This window comes from Megalopta genalis, chromosome 7 (genome assembly GCF_051020955.1).
Source record: "Megalopta genalis isolate 19385.01 chromosome 7, iyMegGena1_principal, whole genome shotgun sequence".
Taxonomy (NCBI): domain Eukaryota; kingdom Metazoa; phylum Arthropoda; class Insecta; order Hymenoptera; family Halictidae; genus Megalopta; species Megalopta genalis.
Genome location: NC_135019.1, coordinates 9,725,275 through 9,751,592, shown reverse-complemented (window position 1 = coordinate 9,751,592; position 26,318 = coordinate 9,725,275). Strand labels below are relative to the sequence as shown.

General features: G+C 40.4%; 1 protein-coding gene across 1 annotated transcript in view; it reads left to right on the top strand.

Annotated features, from left to right (window-relative positions):
• The window catches only part of LOC117229080 (neurotrimin), a 252,385-nt gene that overhangs the window by 142,200 nt on the left and 83,867 nt on the right, over positions 1-26,318 (top strand). Inside the window, exon 2 of the mRNA XM_033485220.2 lies at positions 1,209-1,306. Coding sequence (XP_033341111.2) covers positions 1,209-1,306 — 98 coding nt within the window. The remainder of the gene's footprint in view (positions 1-1,208; positions 1,307-26,318) is intronic.

Genomic DNA, 26,318 nt, shown 5'->3' with positions numbered 1-26,318 from the left:
CTCGAAGATAACGAGACGCGCGGGCACGCAGAAAATCAGCGCGTTTTATCAGCGCCGATATTAGGAAACCGCGTGCGCTTACGGTGCACGCGTTTGCAGTATGCAGTTGTACAAAACCGGGACCGTTTCGTGCCAGTAAATTCTCCAACGCTCTCTGTCGATGCAGCAGCGTGCGGAGAATGAGTTACTCGGCGAACGTGAGGCGTCACGTGTTTGCAGTGGGAACAATGTGTTCCCTAGAAACTTTGCCCTGTAATTCGGCTAGACACGTTCTTTTATTGAATCTTCTCGACCGGGCCACCCACGGCCGTTCTAATAAATATCCCCCGTTCGGCCCGTTCGCCGGCTTGATATCGTTTCATTCGTTATTTCATTAGAACGATACAAGGGGAAATTGGAATGCTCGACCAATTAACGCAATTTCATTAAAACTATCTTCGCGTTCGAACGAATATAGAATCGGATGATAAAGCCCGGCTTCCTTTCCGTCGGACGAGTTATAATTTACCAGCTGCGAAAGAAGGAAATTTATTCTCGCGCTGGACACATTAAAGGGGGGGTCTTATAATTTATTAATTGGAACCAGAACGAAGATGAAAGGAAAAAGGGAAACGTTAGCACCGAGCGAGCAGTAAATGCAGCCGTTGGAATTCGCGAGAATGTCTTCGTTCAGATTTTCAACGAACAAGCATGTTTATTTAATAATGCTTCGTAAAAGAATCTACGTTGAGTTCGCTAAACCGAAAATATCCGGAAGCGCGTGTTAGTCAGCAGCACGAAAAATGACTATTACCAGACTGTCGATCATCGCGGAAATCGTTTCGTAATAATTTTAATAGCTGACATTCCCAGCACTTCCCTGTTTCGCCATAAAATCCGCAAATTGTTAATCGCTCTTTCGATCCTCAATTTTGCGTGCCATCGGCGTGAAAATGAATTTTCGAGCCTGGGCGAACACACCGCCGAAATATGGTTGACACGGCAATCAACGTGTTAAATAAACTGTGGCTGGAGGACAAAGTCTACGGTATTTGCCTATCGAGCGATCATTAAGCGAGGCTGCGCGGGCAAACAAAAAAATAAAGAAAAAAGAAGCGCGTTTCGTAATAAGAAGGGAGATCGATTTTATCGATGGGAATGGAGACATATAGGTCTAATGAACCCACGTTATACCGGACTATTTAGAAGATAACGCTCTTGTGTTTCAGAGGGACCGAGCTTTACCGTGCCAATAACGAACGTGACGGTCCCATTGGGCAGAGAAGCGGTGCTCGCTTGCGTTGTCGCGAACCTTTCCAACCACAAGGTAATTTCTCCTCCAACGATGCTCCTTAATCCTAAGCTTTCTTCCGTACTTTCTTTTATGGATAAAATTGCATTAAGCGGTCCCGATTAACCGAGTCCGAATACACGGAAAGTTCGCCGAGCTTCGCCGGAATTTTAAAACGCTCCCGCGAACGCGTCACGGAATTTTTGAGGCACCCCGTCGCCGTTCAGCGATTCATTTTCTCTCCTCTATTTAAGCTTGCCAACAAATTCGTCGTTCGCGCCGACGTACTTAGTTTAATCAATTCCACAGAGACGTCTCGGGATGACATTTCTAGATACGTGATACGTTATTTTACGTTCGTGTTTTTGAAAGGAGATGCACGATTCTCATGGATTATTCGAAACGATCGCGCTCGAAGCTTTAAATCGGACTGCGGATGCGATGCATTCTTGACGATTCGAATTTTGTTATGTATTTTTTAAATTTTCATATCTTTTGCGATATAGTTCGAAACCAGTAAATGTAAATATAATTATTGAAATGTGTAGCGAAAGTCGAAATTTGCGATGCGTTTGATTATGAAGAGGTAGCAAGATGCTTGTGCCACATCGTTGATAAATATTGAATTAGATTTAAAAACCTGATAAATAGACTGCGGATTTTTATGCGAAATAAAAATTGTCTCATCAATTGCAAGTGGTATAAACTAAATAGCAAGTTCATTCTTTCTTCGATAACTTTAACGGGTTGAAAATGATACATTTTGATGTTTCTTAATTCTCTCGATGCGTCTACTACTTTAACCCTTTGCACTCGAGTGGTGGCATTGAGGCGCCACTAAAAATTTGGTATACTATTTTTCAAAATCATTCTAAGAGCATTTAACTCGTTTATATTTTCAAAAAACTGTTAAAATTGCATCGTACTTGCCAACAGGCTCAATTTCACATATATATATAAATCGCAATAAATTATATAAAATAGAAATTCTGCAGATCAGAAATCATGTTCTGGATTTCGAATTCAAACAGCTTTGACTGCAAAGGGTTAAATTGCAGCTACGCAATTTCGCTATAAATGCATAAAATCCGCAGTCACTAAGATTTAAAGTCACTAAAAGTCTCAACCTGTTAACACATTAAACGCCACGTCACCCATATCTGGGTGACGGCTATGTTTTCGCAGTCTTATACTAACAAATCATACTTTTGTTTAAATTTGTTTCTATAATATTATAATATTTTATTAGTTACGATGGAATTCGTTAAAACATTGTAAACATAATTGCAGTGACTCTGGACACTCAGGACAATACAATAAATTTTTCTTTGCTTCTGGCGCCGGGAGAAACTCTACCGATTTACGCTGGGCGTTCAACGTGTTAAAATGATCTTCAAGCCACTTCTACTCGTTGCGTCGGATGCAAAGTATTTTACTTGGCGTGAACATTTCCCTTCGCCGATTCAATAAACTGAAACATCGAACGCATTGATTAAGCCATTGCACTTTCCAAATCCGCGTTGTCGGTTAAGAATCCGTATTTTCCGCGGTCCCGTGAACTCCACGCATACGAATCGCGAAGACAAGATCGTTCAGAGATTTTTAATTTAGATTTCTGGTTGTTTAAACGAACCGCGCGCGGTTTAATCTCACAGCAAAAAAATTGAATTGCCGCCGTCGATTTTCGAAGCGGCGCCGCAGAAAAACTCGCGAAACGTTCTGCATACCTGGAAACGTGGAAGATAATTGATAAAGAGAAAACCGCCGGCAAATTGGTTGTAACAGCGCGGCACGCGAAAAAAATACAGGGCGATTCGGGTTTCCATAATACGAGACGGTTAAAAAAAAAAGAAGAGGCTGGCATAATCGGCAGTTCCAGGCGATTCAAGTAAACGTGAACTCCATTGTCCAGAATGCATTCGCTGGCACGCTGCGACCCCCTGAACGATTCCAAATGGATTCTGGCAATATAGCGAACATCCTTCCCGTGACGCTGCAAACTTTGGCAAATTAAACTTCGTTCATCGCGGGGATAATCATTTTTTTTCCTCGGTCCGCTACGTGACGTGTTGTTTGTACAGACACGGGACCGGTGTTCCTGTTAATGCTCCTGCTGAAATCTAGGGATTAACAGAAATGTATTCGTAGATCTGTTCGTCGCGGCGGCTAACTCGGGAATCCTGTCGAAAAGATTCTGTAAACGAGGGTAACGTAGAAAACGCCGGTCTAAATTAACGTAGAAATTATTCTTTGCGCCGCTTCCTCGGCTGGTAAACGATGAAGTCTTTGAATCATTTCTCCTGCTGTTTAATTAGGTTCTGTTAACCCTTTGCACTCGACTGGTGACTCAAATGGCACCACTAAAATTTGTTGCATCACGTTCTAAGATAATTTCTACATTAACAAAGTTTACATTTTTTTAAATTGTTAAAAATGTGTAACCCTTCTGTAAGTCGCGAGACTCAATTTCGCATGCACAAAATGCACTTTGTCGTATAAAATGAAAATACTGTAAGTCAGAGAAATTATTTTAGATTTACAGTTGAAATAGCTTCGTGTGCGAAGGGTTAAAATATAGCATTAGAGGGCATCCGAGAAATTTGCTCGTCGTCAGCCGTTGCACGCGCGCAACGATTTTGTGCACTCCATAAGGGAATTGAAATGAATTTAACGGGCGCGTCGTTATTTAAAATTGCAACTCGTAATAATGTATCGAGAGACTTTACGACTTCGCGGCCGAACAACCGTGAAACGTATTGATTGCAATGGATAATATTCTTCGCTGCTCAAAATAACGCTTTCGTATATTTTATAAGAGGATATATTACATTTGACGTGTATATTATGAATGGTAGACCGCGAATATTTATGCGAAGTAAAAATTCTCCGAGTTAATTGCAAGTAGACGCGAACGAAGTAGAACGTTACTTCTTGAGGAAAACTTCGAATCGACTTTAAAAGTTGTATTTCCGTGGGTATTTTTGAACGTTGCTGGCCTCAAATTGATGTTTGAAGGGTCCGCTTGAAGATAGGGTAATTTTGTTGAAAAGAGATGTTAAAATCGTTTCCATCGTAAATTACCCGCCCTTGGAAATTATTGGACGTTACTGGCTGCAAATTAAAGCTCGGAGAGCGCATCTTAGGATAGGATAATTTCAGTTTCAAAGAAACGTCGAAATGATTTTGGAAATGCCAAAATTACCAACTCTTTATTTGGACGAAGATGACGCGGTTTTCAAGGGAACGTTCTAAGTGTTCTTGAATTGATTTCCCGTGGAAGTTATCGAACGCTGTTGGCCTAAAATTAAAGCTCGAAGATCCCGCTATAACACAGAGTAATTCTCGTTTCAAGGAAATTTCGAAATCGTTTCGAAAAATCGAAAATCTCCAGCATTCTGTTTGGACGAAAGCGACGCGACTTTCGGCGAGATTGAAAATTCCAAAGATTGATGTTGAGATGCTGGCACCGCGGAGAACATTAATATTTGTGTTTGGCGAGTAAATGATCGCAGGTGATACAGTGGCAATTTCTACGTTTCGGATAGGGGTAACAACACTTAATGAACTTGCCGCAAATCCCCGGAGATTTGGCTGTTAGCCATGTCGGTGTGGTGTGGCGTATCTTCCGTAAGCTAACTCTTCATCTTAACCCTGGCATGGCAGCTATGGCGTCACCACAGCGTTCTTGTCACTTATGTTTCCATGGGTTTTTCCTCAAACTGTCCAATCCACTCTTTTATACACTTTCGACGACCGTGCGAGCATTTTTCCGAGTCGATTGAACGGTAAAGCGAATTGTAAGAACTCGATGCGTTACTTTCGGACATCCGATGCGTCGATGCGAACGAGCATTTTGAAAAAAGAAACTAATGATAAACACAGAATTAAAATGAAAAATTAGCTCCGCGTATTTTCTCATGTTTATCGTTGTTTGCGATTCGCTGGCGAGGATCGTTATAATAAATTTTATAGTCGCGAGACACGTCGAAGTACTCCGTGCAACGTAATACGATCGTTTCTATCGGAATTATTGTTTTAAACAATTTGGTATCGGCGAATATTCAAACAACGTCGGTGCTCGCTGCGTTTGTCTAGATAAATAATGCGTTCGACGACCTCGATTCGTTGCAACGTCGGCGACTGTTGTACGCGCGGTTCGAAATATTGTTGCACGCAACAAAATTCTACAGATTCGCGTAGGAATCGGTGTACAGGCGAAATTCAGGTCAAATTGGCAACGTACGCAGGTGCGGAACGAGCAGCTCCCGCGAAAGAGTTTCCTCTGTTTAATAACTTTTACCTGACGTGGCGGCCGCTGTTAGTAAAACGGAAGGCTTCCCGGCTATCGCACGACCAATCAGCGAACATTGTGCCCGAAAAATTGGAGCGTAAGTAAATTTCATTAATTCGCGATCGAACGATCATGAATCGCGGCCGCAGAAAGTCATTTCCACGAAACAAATTGGCAATATCGCGGATTGTCTATACGAAACTCCGACACGCTGCATTATACAGGGTGTCCCAAAAATGTCTCGCAAACCGGAAATGAGAAGTTCCTGGAATCATTTGAAGTAACTTTTTCCTTGGCGAAAATGCAACCCGTTGCTTCGTTTACGAATTATTAACGAAAAACACTGACCAATGAGAGGCGAGCTCGCCTAGCGCTTGGCGGCCGAGCCAATGAGCGCGCGAAGCCCAGTTCCGCTCATTGGCTCGGCCGCCTTGCGCCAGCATACCTCACCTCTCATTGGTCACTCTTTTTCGTTAATAACTCGCAAACAAAGCCGTGGATTGCATTTTCGCCAAGGACAAACTTGCTTCAAATTACCTCAGGAACCTCCTATTCTCGGATTGCGAGACATTTTTGGGACACCATGTAGAAGTGGCTGCTGAAACCGGATTCTTATTGTTCTCGTGTACAGGGTGGTCCAGCGTAATACAGTAATGTCTCCCTTACTGACGCTCAGATTGTCCACGAAAATGGACAATTCGGGAAGAGGCGATACGATTGTTCGAGCCTTGCAGCTCGTTTTTGTAGTTGTTGACAATTCGTAACTATAAAAATGAACCGCAAGGATCGAACAATCGTATCTTCTCTACGTATATTGTCCATTTTTGTAGACAATCTGAGCGTCAATTAGGGAGACATTACTGTATCATCCGAATGACTCGACGCGACGCTAAGGCGCGCGTTTATCGATGAAACTCCCGAGAGACGCTCTCAAGTGGGCACGCAAGTAACGTTGCCATAAAAAATCCCATCGGGAACGCACGATCACCTAGGGAGACGGAACACCTGCAATTAGACCGCACGTTGAATGTTGAACGTAGGCCGAAGGAGAGCAGTCGTTTATGGAAAATAATACCCGGTAACGTGCAGGAACAGGGTCGTAATTATAATTCTACAAGGATGATTAAAAACACGGGAGTATTACATTGCATTCTCGTTTACTTCGGATAATTGTGCTCGCGCGGAACGAACCAGTTGAACGTGTGGATGCGGTGGAATTGAAACGTGAAGATCGTGCCGGAAAATATTACCAAGAGTGTGGTTCAAGTATAATAAAATGCTGTGATGCGAATACATACAAACTCTGTATCGCATAATGTTTACGAAAAATGTTCCGGGCCGTATGAAATTACAAAATTCCCGGCTATCTCAGAAAAATAGCACAGCGACGAACCGCGTTGTGCAAGGTGCATTATTACGAGACGGAATGCATAGGAGTCGAGTATTCGATTATATTTCGAGACGGAAAACGGAAAAAGGTTGTAAGATCTTTATCAAGCGGTTGAAGAACCCATTTTACGCTCCGTAATACAACAGTCGTGATAGAAGATAGATCATTCATTTTAAGGGGTTCGGTGTCCCTTGGGATCTGCTGCACCGACGCCTTAAGGGTTTACATGCCTCTAGGAGCGATAAAAGTCGGGTAATACTTGGGGATTTCTTTTGTCATATATAAAATTACATCGGGTCAGATAAATTATCCGAGAAAAATAACTCGAGCTGTAAATATCGTAAATTTCATTGGAAATTTTCGAAACATCCTAGCGATAATTACTCTTCCGTTCGATGAATGCGCTTTCGGCAATTGTTTTACGACCAACGAAAAGCAAGATAATTTGTTCGCTCGGTTATCGCAGTAACGTATAAATAAAAAAAACGATGTATTGTCATTTCAAAAATAACGAAACATTATGTAGAAACGTATAGAAACAACGATCACGAGAAAAACAGCACCGAATAAAATTTTGGCGCATAAAAGCACCTGCTATTGTAGTTTCTGCGACGAAATTTGAAAAGGTATTATATCGGCCACTGTATTCCGGTATTAAAACAATGGGGGAAACAGTGTACTGCCAGCTCCTATAATGAAATGTTTTATAGAACCGTAAAGACGAGGACTAAATCATGAATGACTCTTGTATTCAACACATGCGCTCTTCGCGATAAAAACGGAAAAGTTACCGTCGCTTACTGTAGCGAAACATTATATAGAATCGTAAAGATAAGGATTGAATCGTAAAGACGCTATCTTCTTTATTTAATAAATGCTGTCTTGTGATTTTCACGACGAAAATTGAAATCGGGTTGCTCTGCCTACGGAGTACGGTAATGTCTCCCTAATTGACGCTCAGATTGTGCACGAAAATGGACAGTTTGGAGGAGATACGATTGTTCGAGCCGTCCAGCTCGTTTTTATAGCTGTTGACAATCGTTAAGCATAAAAAACGAGCCACAAGGCTCGAACAATCGTATCTCCTCTACCAAAATCGTTCATGAGCGTCAATTAGAGAGACATTACTGTACCCTCGGTGCTACAAAAATTCAAAAACACCTCGACGCTTTCTAGAATGAAACATTTTGTGGGATCATAAGTCAATATTTTATTCGGAGAATGCGCTCTTGTAACTTTCGCGACAAAAACTGCAAAGGGATCGCTTCGACTGCCGAATTTCTGTACCGGTAAAAAATATAAAATAGCGGAACATTCTACGAAGTATAAAATTTCGGAACACATTTTATAGGATCGCAAATAGGAACGTCGCATCATAAATTACTTCTCGATTCAACGAATGCGTTGAAAATCGAAAAGGAGTTCGTACGACTACCGAGTCCCTCTACTGCTGCAAAAATACAGAACGGTGCGCTGTCATTTTCTCGAATGAAATGTTTTATCGAATCGTAAAGACGACGGTGATCATGAAATACATTCTCGCGACGGTTTGCGACGGCAAATTGAAAACGCGATGCATTTACTGCTCGGTAGTTGCAGCAGCGTCGAACTAAATGGCGTCGTGTTGTCACTCTATATAAAACACTTTCTGGAAAAAAGAAGTCCCTTCGAAAGAAGCCAGGCTCTCTGGTGGGTATAAGGGCGATACGAAGCACCTTGGCCGAGAGCAAGGGCCGCGACTGTGCGCAATACCCATGCTTAAACTGGCGCCCTTAAGCCAAGTCTACGCCTGGGCCATTCCAGGAGCTGCTATATTCGCTTCAACCGAGCGCAGCCTAACACCCCGAGATCTCTCTCTTTCCTCGCCACCGGCGCTACGTTTCTTTCGCACGTAACAACTTGCAACCGAATTTGCGATAATTAGAGAGGGATTCCTATTTCGCCGAATCTTTGCCCCGTATATACGATTACCCGGCGGACGCAAAACTCGACACAATCCCGGACGGTCTCGTTTAAATAAATTTGAATTTATTTAAATAGAAATTATACCATCGGCCCGGCCGCTTTTCGCGTTACGTGGTTTTTTGTTTTACTCCGACCCCTTCCTTCCCCCCCATTCCCGTCTTTCTTTTTAGTTTCGGCCGCTATTCAAATTTTATACCAATCGCGCGCGTGTTCCAAACGAATGCGTAAGTACATCGCGGGGCAAAATTGTTCGCCCGGCGAAATTGTTCGGTAAATTTCGGCTTCGCGGGAACAATGTTGACGTGAAATATAGAAACGGAAGGCGAACGGCGAAAGAAACAATTCCGGGTTCGACCGAAATCCTAAATTAGTTTCACCTTGCAAGGTTGCAACGCTGGTTGGCGACAAGCAACGTTTTGCCAATCTTCGTGGAAATTACGTTTATTTTCATAAACATCCGGACGAGAAAACTAATTTAATTCACCAACTAGAAAATGTGGTATAAATGTCGCTCGCAGGTTTCCTCGTATTTTAAGAATGCGCGAGCACCACCGAGTGTGCATAAAGGTCACATAGTAATGTCTCGTTCTCGCATAGGAAGTTGCTTTTGACGTTTCTCGAGCGATAACATCGTTTGCGATTTAGAATACGCACGCGTAGTACGAAAGTCCAGATTTCTATATTATAATTGAAAACGCTATTTCGATTAGTATAGTACCGCTAGTCTCTATTAGCGCGTTCTCGCTTAACGATTAACGTTAACCGATCCGATATTCGATCGCAGTTTAGTAATATCCGGAATAACGAGATAATTGTTTCGCGTGTGCAGTTAATGATGAATTTGTGCGATTTGGGGTCTGTTAAAACTGCGAACCCGAAACGATCGAAACACGATTTACCTGGTTCTTAATGCGCTGTAAAAACAACGTACGCCGGTGCTCGGCGCCGCGTGAACGATCGAATAAATTCATTTATTCGATCGTTTTAAAACGGCCGTAGTAGTTTTACGATTTCAATAATTTCGAAATGTAAAATTTCAAGTGGGTCGTTCGACCCGATGGCGGCCGAGAGCGTTAAAACGTACGTGCTCGAGGCGCGCGGCCGGGAGTGTGTTCACCTATGAAATTCATATATTTAGAGTCCTAGCTACCTGTTTATTTGACAGACTTACAATTAGAGTCGACTCAGCTTAACTGTGCCAGATTAAGCGGGGATATTGCGCAATTACGACTCCTGGCGGACGGAAGATGTTCCCTATCACCTTTCTGCCTTCCCCGCCTAACGAATGCCGGAATGCCGGGAATACTGCTTTAATCAGTCGCGGGCAGCGTTATTCGAATTAGTGCGCAGTTATAAACAAAAACTGCCTGTAATCCGCCTGTAGCCCAACGGAAACGCTCCGCACCCTATAAAATGCGGCTTTTAGCGGTGCAAACGCGATGCGAGACATTTTCGAAACTGGAGAAACTGGAGTACGTTCATTTCGATGACGCGTTTTAATTCACTTTTTCCATCCGAAAGTGGTCTAAGAGACAACGCTGCTCGTAATCCACGGTCCAACGGAAATACACGCTCGCTATAAAACACACCTCTTAGCGGCACGAACGTACCGCCGCAAATTTACAGAATTGAGGGAAGCTGTACGTTCGTTTCGATGGTGTATCAATTTACTTTTTTCCACCTGAAAGTAGCATTTGAAATATTTTGTGTTACCTTTTCTAGAATTGTAAACAAAGAGCAATCGTAATCTAGGCGAAAATTTTTCACCACCTGAAAATAGCATTTAAAATATTTTGTATTACCTTTTCTAGAATTGTAAACAAAGAGCAATCGTAATCTAGGCAAAAACTTTTCACCACCTGAAAATTGCATTTAAAATATTTTGTATTACCTTTTCTAGAATTGCAAACAAAGAGCAATCGTAATCTAGGCGAAAACTTTTCACCACCTGAAAATTGCATTTAAAATATTTTGTATTACCTTTTCTAGAATTGCAAACAAAGAGCAATTGTAATCTAGGCGAAAATTTTTCACCACCTGAAAGTAGCATTAAAAAAATTTTGTGTTACCTTTTCCAAAATTGTAAACAAAGAGCAATTGCAATCTAGGCGAAAACTTTTCACCACCTGAAAGTAGCATTTAAAATATTTTGTATTACCTTTTCTAGAATTGCAAACAAAGAGCAATCGTAATCTAGGCGAAAACTTTTCACCACCTGAAAATTGCATTTAAAATATTATGTATTACCTTTTCTAGAATTGCAAACAAAGAGCAATTGCAATCTAGGCGAAAACTTTTCACCACCTGAAAGTTGCATTTAGAATATTTTGTATTACCTTTTCTAGAATTATAAACAAAGAGCAATCGTAATCTAGGCGAAAACTTTTCACCACCTGAAAATTGCATTTAAAATATTTTGTATTACCTTTTCTAGAATTGCAAACAAAGAGCAATCGTAATCTAGACGAAAACAAACGCATTTATTTTCCCGTCTCCGTCATCATTTTAAAATTTGAAAATCGTTTCAAGCTTTCGCCAGCATCGCGTTCATTTTTCTCTTTTTTTTTTTAAACGTTGGTGCCATTAGCCAGCACGCTACGGCAAAAGTGAAATGAATTCCGAATGAAGTGTCGCGAGGTACTCTGGACGTAACTTAATGCTTCCTGAGCGATTGTTTCTATTTTCGTTTAGATATTCCGACGATAATTTGCCGCCGCTTTCGTACCGGTAAGCTCGGCTCTGTTCATGCATGTACGTATGAATAGTTAACGCGGGGCTTTAAATGCAATTATATGATTGATAAGAGATACGGCGTAACGTTGATTTATGAATGAAATATGAGACGATGGAAACACACGGCGATCGTGACTAAAATATTCTCAGTCGTTTAATCAACGAACACACTGTTCCCGCCAAACCGTGTTCGATAACGGTTGTTACAGAATTAAATTATGCACGCCGGCCGAAAATCTCGGCATCGAAGTCTATACAGGGTGGGCCGGACATTCGCGGTACAATCGAGCAGAGGGTGAGATTCTACGCGAACGAAATAAGGAACAAAGTTACAACGTTCTTTTATCCCGGGGCTCCGTTTCCGGGAAAATCGACTTTAAAGTTCGTTCGTCTTTGCAAAGGATTTAGTTGTCGTCTATTCCGCGGTTGCCTCCGCCCGAGATAGTGTTCACAAACATTAATTGTTGCGAACTATGCGGTAAACGGAATGTTTCCGTCACTGTCAATGCTTGTAAACACTATCTCGAACAGAAACACCTGCGGTAGATGAACGGGCGACAACTAAATCCTCTGCAAAGACGAACAAACTTTAAAGTCGATTTTCCCGGAAACGGAGCTCCGGATAAAAAAATATTACATCAAATTTGTGCCTTATTTCTTCATGTAAACTCAACTTTCGCTCGGTTGTTCTACGAATTCCGGCCCACCCGGTATACAATAATTCTGGTTCCTTAATTACTGTCCAACGAAAATTGCATGGAAAATTAGGCAGAAGTGTATCTCGCACTTTTGATTCGATAAACTCGCCTGCGGATAAAACAGCCGGATTCTACGCTTAACTTTTTCCAAATTCACGACAACTCGTGAATTCAATCAAACAGCGTATCCGTTTCCGCGAAAACAGCGCTTCGAATTACCCGTAAAAAGCTCGGTCCGCGCGCCGAGCATTAAAAGCCTAAATAAAAACGAAATGCTTATTAACAGATGATGTCATTTCGATCGCTTGTTCCGCGGACAGAGGCATTTTTGCGCGTCCGAAGCTTTCGAAAACTTCGGAAACACGACGGGCCGGAGGTTACAATTTTACATTATTCGTCGCTCTGGTAAATTTGTTGATCCTAAATATCGGATTACATTTTCTCATTATTAAATGCAATTCCTGCGCGGCTGTTCGTGTATACACCAAACTGCGAACTTCAATAATCGTTGGGAAGAAACAAGCGTTGTTCGAGAAACAAATCGATCTTGTTTTCTAAATATAATTCTCTCCAATTTTTCATCAGCTTGTAAAGAAAAATGGACAATCTTGGAAGAGGAGAGATGCGATTATTCCAGCTTCGTGATTCGTTTTTATAATCGTTGACGATCGACGACTATAAAAACTAGCTGCGATGCTCGAATAATTGTATCTTCTCTTCCCAAATTGTCCATTTTTATGCTCAGTTTGAGCAGGAATTAGGGATAAATTACCGTATCTCTTCTTCCCAAATTGTCCACGTTTGTTTACAAGCCGAGGGACAATTGGAGAGAATTTACTGTATAGCGAATATATCCTTCAAAAAAGAAAACGAAAGGTAAGCTCGAGCAAGTTTGAAACGCAAGTTATTCTAAACTGAATTATCTGTGAATTCTTTGCACTCGGATTTCCCCTATCGGGAGTAATTATGGTAATTTCAAGATTGGAAACGAAGATAGATAATTTTGGAAGAGGAGATACGATTATTCGAGCCTCGCGGCTCGTTTTTATAGTTGTTGACAATCGACGACTATGAAAGCGAGCCGCGAGACTCGAATGAACGTGTTTCCACTTCCCAAATTCTCCACTTTTGTTTACAAGCTGAGAAACAATTCGATTTATTGTATAGCGAATGTATCCTTCAAGGAAGAAAACGAAAGATAAGCTCGAGCAAGTTTGAAATAAAAGTTATTCTAAACTGAATTGTCTGTGAATTCTTTGTACTCGGATTTCCCCTATCGGGAGTAATTATGGTAATTTCAAGATTGGAAACGAAGATAGATAATTTTGGAAGAGGAGATACGATTATTCGAGCCTCGCGGCTCGTTTTTATAGTTGTTGACAACCGACGACTATGAAAGCGAGCCGCGAGACTCGAATGAACGTGTCTCCACTTCCCAAATTCTCCACTTTTGTTTACAAGCTGAGGAACAATTCGATTTACTGTATAGCGAATGTATCCTTCAAGGAAGAAAACGAAAGATAAGCTCGAGCAAGTTTGAAACGAAAGTTATTCTAAACTGAATTATCTGTGAATTCTTTGTACTCGGATTTCCCCTATCGGGAGTAATTATGGTAATTTCAAAATTGGAAACGAAGATAGATAATTTTGGAAGAGGAGATACGATTATTCGAGCCTCGCGACTCGTTTTTATAGTTACCAATGGTCAACAATTATAAAAATAAGGTGCAAAGCTCGAATAATCGTATCTTCTCCTCCCAAATTGTTTACTTTTGTTTACAAGCTGAGGGACAATTGGAGAGAATTTATCGTTGAATCCAATCGTGGAGCAGAAACATGCATGAATCGTTTCTTTTGTTTTCCGTTTTTATCTAAACATTATGGCATGCGAAACGCTTCCGTATCGCAATACCGGAATACAAATGTTAGTTGCACAGGCTCGGTGTATTATACCGGAGAAACGAGACCGGTCCATTTACGCGATAGTTTCCGTGCCACATTCATTTTTCTGCAAACAATCCCTCCGTTCCGCGTGACGAGGTTTTTACGCACGGTCTTTCGGTGGTTTTACGCGATCACGAGATGCATTTTCCAATGTTATCGTTCCAATTTTACCGGGGCGCGCATCGGCCGGCATTACAAATTCTTATTTAATTATACTAATTACCGCGTACGGACCGTTCGCGGTTCACTAAAAAGTAAATCTACTTTTCCGTAGTACGTGCAAACACAGCTGATAGAAGAACAGGCGTGGCGCGCCACCGACAGCGACAACGAATGAAATTTATTGCTCGTTTTTTTTTGTCGACTTTCCTTATTCCTTTTCGCGTGAAAATACGCGAAAGAAATATTTTTATAGCTTATACCGGCTTCGCGCTTAAGCAATCCTCTTTTTTTATCGCGCCGACGAACCACGTTCATACAACTTTTATCGGGCTAATGCATGCGCGGCGCGTTCTGTTTAAATCGAGCTGCGTATTGAACCTACAAGGGATTTTAATTGATACGAGTGTGGGATCTTGAAATATTTTGAATCCGATTCCTCCGGAGATTGTTACTGAAACGGGCAGTTCTGTGTTTTATTTAATGGTCTTTTAATAATCGTGTACTCGTCCGAATGAGAAAATAATTAGAAAATAACTCTTTAAGTTATACATTGAAAATTTGTTGCTGGACCGTGGGTTTTTGTGGGTAAAATAAAAATACGATTATTATTAATTGTAATAAGTTGAAAGCAGAGTTCGGCAACATTTTATTCGGATGACGGATAAAAGATATAGACTTAATGAAGCAAATTTCATTCGACGCTATCGATTTAATATTCGATCGAATAAAAATTGATACGAACAAAATTTTATTCGAATAATAATTCATCCGACTAAGATTTTATTCGCATAAGAATTCATGCGTGCCAAAATGCATGTGGAAAATAATTGTTTTGTATAAAAAAATTAAAATGATAAAAAATTATTCGAATGAATAGACAATAATTTATGACGAATTATTCGGATAAAATATTCGACTGAAAGGAATTCATTCGGATAATTATCTTAGATAAACAATCAGAATAATGGCCAATTCTGGTTGAAAGCAATACATCCCTTGTTTTAAAATTGGCTTTTTCATTCCTCGAGAGAATTTTCTTTTGTAATTGCCATTCGAGAGGACACGATCAAAGTCTTGCTTTCACGCAGATGATTTATCGATCGAACTTTATTTGTAAATTTCACTGTACTTACTGTTGTTTCGGTTTTCTTTGTAACGTTACCGAACCGACGACACAAACGAGCAGCCTTCGCTTTGGTTCTTTGAAGAGGATTGATTAACGATTCCGAATTTTTAATTAAAATTAATATCGCGACGCTCGACAAGAAAGCTGATGCTTCACTCTCCCCGAGGAGCGCTCTCCCGGGTTTTTCGACCGGACCGTAACGGAACTGTGAAAGTTTCGTTTGAAACGAGTATGACAATTCCATGGGAATTCTTGAGCAACTGGGTTCTTCGTCGCATAACTTTCTGTCCACCTGGCACCCTGCAGTCTTTGTCCGTGCTATGATCCTCCTATAGCAACACGCTCGCACGACCTCCGGACGGGTTATAAACTTATCCTAACGCGATGGCGGCCAAGGAAACCGGAAGCAACCTCGTTCGATTTTAATAGCGCCATGAAAACGTTTTCCGCCCGTGACGTTTCCCTCCGGCGCGGCCGAAATTACGCCGCTGTCTTCATAAAGTTGAAAGGATTTCGCTCTTCTTGATCGTAAACAGTACCAAGGTCTATTATGGTTTACGAGCATGTGATATAATAATCCTCTGATAACATTGCAGGGGTAATTGATTTAAATTGCCACCCGGGAAATGGACGTGCGGGAACGGGCGACGCTTACCAACTCCGATTACTCCACATTGTTCGCCAGAATTCGATCAAAGTGTTCTAATAAATTGGCCAACAAAAGGAGATAATGGCGCGATCAAATTGCCAGAGAACGCAAACGTTATTTCAATTTATCCGTGCAAGAGAAAACGATCGCGCACGCGTACCTTAAACAATGCCCGTGCGCGGTACATTATTCTTTTCAACTAATTTATAAGACGCTTTCAATGCTCTCAGGTTACGCGCATTCTTCCAACGATGCAAATGTCATTTGTACGCGATCGATATAATATGCCGAGCGTGGATATCGCATCGAATAAATGAATGAATTCCGTTCGAAATATTTTTACACGTTATTTACGGGGACGTTGTGGCCACCAATGACCTAGAGACGCGCGTGTAACATTAAATAAATCCACGGATGCGTTTGCAAAAATTGTTTACGCATCATTTGTATGCAAATTGTGATCACCGATACGCTGAAAGAGGATATGCGTCGCATTGGCCGAACGAATCGATGTATTTCGAAATGTTTCTAAACTCTGATCGCAAATATTCCGAAGAGGAACGTGGCATTGAATTAATAAATAAATGGTGTGTAAAAATATTGACGATTAGTCGGCTACGAATCCTTATGAGAACTCTTATTTTCAGGCGTTATATTATAAAAATCAGAACGAAAGAAACGCTTTCTTTGTCGATTAAAAAATTGCTCAAGGTATTATTATTATTAGACCTTACGATTAAATCTTGTTAATTTTTTAAATTGTCTTGCATCTGAAAAATCTGCACACGCCATTCCTGCCTAAAAATCGGCGATCTAACGATTAATATTTCACAGAGTGTTCCGACGATACACAATCGAATTGATGTGTATTTTTAAATATTTCCGATTAGTCGACTACGGATCCTTATGGGAAGTCTTATTTTCACGCGTTATATAATATTATAAAAATCAGAACGAAAGAAACGCTTTCTTTGTTAATAAAAAAACTGCTCAAGGTATTGTTATTATTAGACCCTACAATCTTGTTAATTTTTTTAATTCTCTCGCATCTCAAAAATCTGCACACGCCATAACTGCCTAAAGATCGGCGGTCTAATGATTAATATTTCACAGAGTGTTCCGACGATACACAATCGAATTGATGTGTATTTTTAAATATTTCCGATTAGTCGGCTACGAATCCTTATGAGAACTCTTATTTTCAGGCGTTATATTATAAAAATCAGAACGAAAGAAACGCTTTCTTTATTAATAAAAAAACTGCTCAAGGTATTGTTATTATTAGACCCTACAAAATCTTGTTAATTTTTTTAATTCTCTCGCATCTCAAAAATCTGCACACGCCATAACTGCCTAAAGATCGGCGGTCTAACGATTAATATTTCACAGAGTGTTCCGACGATACACAATCGAATTGATGTGTATTTTTAAATATTTCCGATTAGTCGATTACGGATCCTTATGGGAAGTCTTATTTTCACGCATCAGAACGAAAGAAACGCTTTCTTTGTCAATTAAAAAATTGCGCAAAGTATCATTACTATTAGACCCTACTATTAAATCCTGTTAATTTTTTTAATTCTCTCGCATCTGAAAAATCTGCACACGCCATACCTGCCTAAAGATCGGCGGTCTAACGATTAATATTTCACAGAGTGTTCCGACGTTACACGACCGAATCGATGTGTATTTTTAAATATTTCCAGATGTTATCAACGCGTACCCTGTGACCTCGACTATCCTAGATCGCGACTAAATTAACCGACGTGTGCCGCCAAGTATTTCTCGAACGTCATCGATACATAGATAAAGCCGCGGTCGCTCTCCTAAAGAGGGATGCGACGTTAAATGAATAAGTTAGAATGCCCGCGGCGTTATCGAACGATGTTTACACGGGGATAACGGTGGCCAGCGGCTCAAGGAGGAACAACAACACATAAAGGAATTAATAAAATTTTATAGGAACCCCGCCGGATGATCCTATTTGGCCAGACAATATCGGTCGGCTCTTTAATTGCTTCGAAGAGTCGTAAAGACGAGTCATACTCTGAATTTCTCTGCCACACGTGGCGAGCTTCCCGGCAACGGTATATCCCAGCTTCAACGAAAAGCTCGACGTATCAGGAAACGTTGTTGGGGTTTTTGCCGGGGTTGCTCGGGAACGGCTTAACGACCGAAACAGAAGTCGAAGCCGAGGCTCTGGGAGCCGGTTTGACGAGAGGAATAAGTTTCAAATTCAGAATTATCGCGGCACCGTTCTCCCAACGATACGACGGGCAACATGTAAATGTCGAAGTAAATATTCCCGGTTAGTCGCCGTTTAAGATACCTAAAGTAAGCTGATTTCCATTATCGTGGAGGAAAGCGCTCCTACTCGCCGGAAGGTTCGCGAAGATGCAACGAAAATCTCGAGCATGAGGCATCTCGCGCAGATCTAAGAATTCGGGAAATTGCGAAATTTTTGAGACGTGCGGCAAATATTTATGTATCCGGGTTTATTCGCGGGGCAAAATTGATCCCTCAAAATTTGCTGTCCCTCGATTCCGTGCTGCGGGAAAATAGTTTTCTGACAAACGTTGATTATCGCGACGAAAACCATCGCGTAACTCTTCGTTTCTTCGTAAACTCTGTTCCAAGTTCGAAATTATCGATGTAACTTGAAACCAGTGAATTTACAATGTGTGAAACAGGCGAATTTGCTCCGATGCGCGTAACAAGATGCGAAAAGTTGCAGTGCAGAATCTCTCCGAATACGAGGCGTCACGGTGTTGGCTAAAAACGACGGAAAATTATGAAGCATCGACAAGTCGGCATGCGACTTCGAAGTTCGAACGAGCTATTATAGGATTAATCAGTATGGTCCGATGCTTTCACTGTTTTGTGATTCGCCGGCTTCTTTCTTCGCGCCGATGCGCCCAAAACCGCGGTTTAACGATACCAACGATATTAAGAATTGATTGCAGGGTAATGAAATATGGAAGGCTGTGCCAGTAAATGAACGGGAGCAGTTCGGGTGCGCGATATTTAAAGTTTGAATTATAAGTAATCTTTACTTTTCGACTTTCCAGACTCTCATACTTCAGCTCCCTCTTCTACGGATGCAAACAATTTAAGTTCTAATAGAGTAATAGTAGAACTAACCGCTGCTCTCTCGCGCCGAACTTTTCGTGTTAAAGATTAAATCGATACTTGGAGCGTGTGCACGCTGTGCGCGAATCTTATAAATCGAAATATTGTTCGGCCGAAACTTTTACGTTTCTCTTGATAAGAGAATTTTATGCCGGAGATGATGGACCATTTTTCGGGAACGCCGTCGTATATCGGTTTTATACGTATTCCTGATATCCCACGATCGCGGAGCACTTCGGGGATGACTTTATGTGTCGCAACTTCGTCGGAATTCGTGAATTTAGCGAGCATTGTTGAAGCATCGCTACCAATTTTCGGAGGGCGTTCGAAAAAGTTGTTTCGCGCGGCCACTTGTTAATTTTGACGCTGAAACCTCCGGGCGAGAAATAGCGAGAGCCGGACCCGAATTTTTGTTTTCGAATTGCCGAAATTTCGCAGCTGCGTTCGCAATATTATTTTCATTCTTCTATTCGTACGGAATGAGCGCGCGGAAATTGTGTTCGCTGGCATTAACGCGATTATAATAATTGGAAGAGAACAAATGGAACAATCGAAGACGAAATCGATTAATTAAAAACGCTTCGGTTTCTACAAATCAGATACTTTTAAAACCGATTGGAACGATATTGATCGAATTATCGAAGTCCAATTTCGTGACCGCAACGCGATGAACAGAATTCAATGATATACAATTAATTGCGGAACAAATTATCAGCGAAACGTTTAGATTGATACGAGGGTTAGCCAAACAGTTAGTTTCGCTCGTGTGGAACTCGTCGTGCGTTAAATATGGCTCGATGACACTTGGTGGAAACAAAGCTTAATGCCACTACCGTGGGGTAGCATCAATTGCTTCAACCCCGCCGTTGCTCTTCATTTGCTATCAATCATAAAACACATGGTGTGCACTGGAAGTTATGTCCAAGTTATAGATGTCCCCGTGTTGCGGGGGACACAAAACTGTGATGCTACGGCGCCGTAAATGTTTTAATCGCCATTGGAATTACGTAGAAAAATATTTGACACTGCGTATTATGAAATAGATAAACAATTTCACCGAATAACAAAGTAGTTCGTCATTTTTTATACGAACGAAAGTGATTTGACGACTGAGGCGGCTAAGGGATGAAGAAACTGAGGTTGCAATATGATAAGCGTCTTAATCGCCATGAAAGTTACGTAGAAAAATAGTTAACAGTTCGTATAATAAAGTAGATAAACAATTGCAATGAAGAATTACGTACTTTATTATTTTTTATAAGAGTAAAAGTGACCTTTCGATCGAGGTTCCTAAGGGATCGAGAAACTGTTGTTCGGATATGAAGAACGCTTTAATTGCCATTGGAATTATGTAGAAAAATATTTGACACTGCGTATTATGAAATAGATAAACAATTTCACCGAATAACAAAGTAGTTCGTCATTTTTTATACGAACGAAAGTGATTTGATGACTGAGGCGGCTAAGGGATGAAGAAACTGAGGTTGCAATATGATAAGCGTCTTAATCGCCATGAAAGTTATGTAGAAAAATAGTTAACAGTTCGTATAATAAAGTAGATAAACAATTGCAATGAAGAATTACGTACTTTATTACTTTTTATAAGAGTAAAAGTGACCTTTCGATCGAGGTTCCTAAGGGATCGAGAAACTGCTGTTCGGATATGAAGAACGCTTTAATCGCCATTGGAATTACGTAGAAAAATATTTGACACTGCGTATTATGAAATAGATAAACAATTTCACCGAATAACAAAGTAGTTCGTCATTTTTTATACGAACGAAAGTGATTTGACGACTGAGATGGCTAAGGGGTGAAGAAACTGGTGTGGCAATATGATAAGCGTCTTAATCGCCATGAAAGTTACGTAGAAAAATAGTTAACAGTTCGTATAATAAAGTAGATAAACAATTGCAATGAAGAATTACGTACTTTATTATTTTTTATAAGAGTAAAAGTGACCTTTCGACCGACGTTCCTAAGGGATCGAGAAACCATTGTTCGGATATGAAGAACGCTTCTTTCTAGTCTGCGTAGAAATTACGTAGAAAAATAGCTAACACTTTATATTATGAAATAGATAAGCAATTGCGACGTGTAACTACGTCCTTTATTATTTCCTTTTGTACGAATAAGAGCGACTTTTCGGCCGCTCCTTGAATCGATTGCGAGTCGATGAGGGTTCGGCGCATCGAGCCGCCGACGCCGATGTCGTTGTTGAATCAATATTTCCTGTGATCCGAAGTGCAAATGGGGCAATAATCCCCGCGCGATATATAATTATGCCTTACGTGGCCCTGTTATGATAGATGTAGGCTCGCACGCGACTCTTGCGCTCGAAGCCGTCGCTGCGCGACCGGGGCCATTCTCTCCGGAGGCTGTTATCTTCTCCTCTCCGGTGCATGTGCTCGGCTACCGCGTAATGCGAGCCTCATATGTAAATCCCATTCTGATTAACATCCACGTGTACCAACACAGAAAGCCCTTACATCACCGTCGGTATCCTTCTTCGACCCTGCTCGCCCCTAAACCCTCTTAACTGCGGCGTCACGTGAATGGCCCCTACCATGTATAAGCCGGTTGCTGTCGCGTCTGCCAATATTAACTTCGCCGGCTTGATTGTATTTCCCAGCCTGGACGATCATCCCGACACACTTTTCCAATTTGCGAATATCTAAATCATCGCGATCCCAACAAAATCTGTCGGATTGCTTGTCGACTACGGCGCAGAATTTTTTTAACAGCTCTCTCAAATGTTTCCACATTTTCGGTGGAAACGCGCGAAGATCGATTATTGTCGGTTCGAAGGGATTTCAAAAGAATGCAAAAAGTATTGCAATGTGCAATTGCAGGATCTTCGATGCGATCTCTACGGAGGATCCGGAAAGTATCAGATTCTTCTTCTTCGTTATTTAATGATTGCACGGGAATAAATCTGAATGTGCGTCTGAAAATATTCCTCTGCTTTCGCAATCTTGTTCATTTCTTTCTGAAATGTTTCTGTATAATGGGGCAGATGAAAAACCGGAGACACGACTTTATTTGAAAATACAAGATTGCACAACGCGGCTTAATCTGATTATCATAGATTTAACACGAACGGCGGATCTTTCTGACAAAAATATAACTGAGTCTGTTCATGATCGTTTATACATTTTCGTATTTCTATATTTCGTAATTATTATTAATTTATATTTCGTATTTACGTATTTTTTAAGATGCTCCTTCTAGACACGTTGCCTTTATCGTAGACTTTAATGAAACACGCGAAACTCTCTCTCTCTTTAAATGAATCGCCAGAAACTAGATAGTCGAATAACAATATATGTATATATTCCGGGTTCAAATGGACCCCAGCTTCGCCATCCGAGTGTTAAAGAGCGGAGTTTCCCCTTCGCGATGACTCTTTGAAACTTGATCTACCATTCTTTTTTCTTGTTTCGGGCTATTTCGTGGCACAGAAATGTGGAATATCTTCACAAAGTGTTGGTGCAACAACATTTACTGTACCAAGTTACACCGATGATTCCCGAGTTTGCCTGAAGTTAAACGGTCTATCCCCTTATACGTATCTATCGCGTAGCCCTTGATGTCAGTCAGTCGCCAGGTTAATTAGTAGCCACTCTAAAACAGCTCCGTTTGAATCATTAACCGGTACACGTTCGGCGCAAACCGGTTAAAACGCACGTGAAACAGATCAAATCAGATACAGAGATTTGCCAGGAAACAGCCGAAGAATCTGTTTATGAATTATAGTTTGGAATTTTCAATACGTAAACGAGGATTGCAGGAGAACGCGTACGGCGATAGAATTAAAGAACGTCGTGGACAATTTGAACACGGCACGGCAGAGAACTCATCCTCCCTATCTGCTTAAAATGTTTATTGAGCAAGCTTCTATCTAATTTCTGTTTTCACCGCTCTTGAAAATGTAAATTTGCATAAAGATCCGCACTCCACTAATGAGTTAACGCCAGCTTTTTAACCTCTTGAAGTTCAGAGTGCTCTTGCTCGTTCATTACGGCGTTTGCACTAACATTGTATAATTTAACACTAGAGAAACCGAGCAGTTGGAGTGGCTCGCTCGTATATTTTTATACAAATTACTGACATCCATTTATCGATGATATTGATTTACTTAAAAGTATGCATCCACAAAGGCAGCATTGTACCTTTCATGAAATGCGCCAAAAGTTATAGTAGCCGTTTTACTTTAATATCCTGAATCAGTGACGTACAGACTGCGCGGGCCTTTATGCGATTTATCTTTGTTCATTCATTTGTGATGACATTTATTCCTTTTTCGAATCATTTTTAAATGGAATAAATTGTTCCATTCGTCTTTTGCATTCGATTTACACATCTTTGTAATAAAAGCATAAAATCCACGGTTTAGCAATCTATTATATTTAAATCAATTTTAGTTTCTTTCAGAGAGAGAGAGAGAGAGAGAGAGAGAGAGAGAGAGAGAGAGTTGTACAAAGCTCCAATCGAAGCATATTTTATACACAGGGTGTCCCAGGTTTTAATGTTCAAACTTTGTCAGTATATTCTATGGCACAAAGTAAGAAAAATATGTTATGTAAACATAGGTCATATAGAGCTTTATTAAGAAGTTATAACAAAAATTCAGAATAGGATTAATAATGCGTTCAATGAAATGAAAGAGAATAGAAACGAAATTCGCACGGTCATAAATTCGATCTTCGATCGATGTCAATCATGTATTGTCAACAACGGTAGACATTTCGAAATGTATTAATAAACTCAGCTTACATAAACACACACGGCATGTGCTGATCTATTCAAGCCGATGCTCGCAGTAACAGCAAGTTGATTACTATTCCTATTCTGAATTTTTGTTAACTTTTGTTAAATAACTTCTTAATAAAGCTCTATATGACCTATGTTTACATAACATTTTTTTCTTACTTCGTGCCATAGAATACACTGACAAAGTTTGAACATTAAGACCTGGGACACCCTGTATATATAAAGTCGTTCCATTGTCTCGGCAAAAAGCGTTTGTAACGTGATTTCGTTTGCCCTACAAGCTACAAGTTACGTTTAACACGTTCCGTGCCGAGCTTTTTTTACTCGAATCTTCACACTTTGATATTTTACTAAAACTTGATGTATTACGTGCAATATTATTAATTCTCGTACACATAACAACGTAACAAAAACTTATCAACGCCCATTCTTGCGGTGGAAATTGATTCTTCGGTTCTAAATTTCTTGTAAACAATTTGTTCAGTTCACTAAGTAAACATGCAAGCGTGTACCATCGATGGTACACGTGGCACGGAACGTGTTAAACGGCGCCGTTGAAAACGTAAGTGGCATGAAATATCAATTACAAATAATTCTAACGAACGGCAGGCGAAATTCCAGGATTTCATTAAAAATTATTCTGTTTGCGTATTTGCTGGAACGGTGTTTTAGATAAACATGTTTCAAACGGTGTACTAATTTTCATAATGGACAGGTAATTTGTGTTGATTAGAACCGCACGGGGTGAAGTCATGCCAGGAACGCACGGTGAAGGAGTAATATTTCATTTTATGCGTAGTCACGCGTTGCTATAATACGCGCAAATCCTTTCATGATTATATCTGTACCACGATGGAAATTTCTGCATTCGAAAGCTGCTTCTAATCCAATTTCTAGCAGGTATTTGACGGATATTCACCTCCTGACATGAATAGGGCATCTGATATACAACCCGCGCGATGACTCACACAACTATACGCCGGCATTATAGTACGAGAAAGTATTCATCCGTCGCCTTACTTGAAATCCTCGTGCGCCCGCGATACCGTCGTAATTAGACTATGGATTTTTCGGGACACTGTGGCTACTGTGGGACTCTTCGACAAAAAATAATGCAATACGACGTTCTACGCGTTACCTGTAACCGACGCTCACGATGGAGAAGAGAACGTTTCAGGAGCAAAATTTCGCTGTTCAATTTATCACTTTAATAGAATTCATATTTATATGGAGCGTCGCGAAGTCTTCCCTTTTCTCGCGGACGTGGAGAATGAAAAATAAAATGAGACTGCTTTTTCGAACGATTAGATGTGATTTCGTATGAAAATTTTATGCAGCTATGACAAGAATGAATTGATCAAATGCAAATCAGCGAAAACGTTTAACGAATTTTAAAATACCGCTCTGTGTTGTAATCGGCTCGTTTAAATTACTCGAAAAAGAAAGAAGAACGATTTATTGGCAGTCTACTGGCGATATAAAATACAGTAATACTTTCAAAGCTTCGAAGCTTTAAAGTCAAGCTTTTTGAATCGTCCATATTAATCCACGAAGACTTTGTAACATTTTTATTCGTATTGCTGATTTGTCATTCGGGTAAATGAATGAAATATATAATCGGATATGTAAATAAGTATTATATTCTTCTAGCAATAATATTTTAATATTTTATTTGCCGAAATCAAATTATTTCTAAATATAAAACCGGCACAGGTACTTGCAGTTTTCGAATGGGGTAGAAATCTGCCCTACGAAGCCACTTACGTAAGTCTAGACAGCGATATAGTCCTTGAGGGTTAATAAGAAGAACATTCCCAACCGAAGGAAATAAGTATGATAAAATTGAAATAGTTCTTTCGATATTTTAAGAATTTTCGTCTCCTACAGATATCATTTTAACAAATAAAGAATTAATCGAATTGAAGTAAAAAATGAATGTAATATGTCTAATTCGATAAACTTATGTTTATGAGTAATCGCATTACACGTCGCGGTATAGGGTAGTGGAGCCGGTTACTATTAGGTAGCCGATTACCGTGCCTTTTGTTTACTTCCAAACGTAAATAATTATGCTTGAAATGCTCAAATATAAATAATTATGTTTGAAATGCTCAAATATGAATAATTATGCTTGAAATGCTCAAATATAAATAGTTATGCTTGAAATGCTCAGATATAAATAATTATG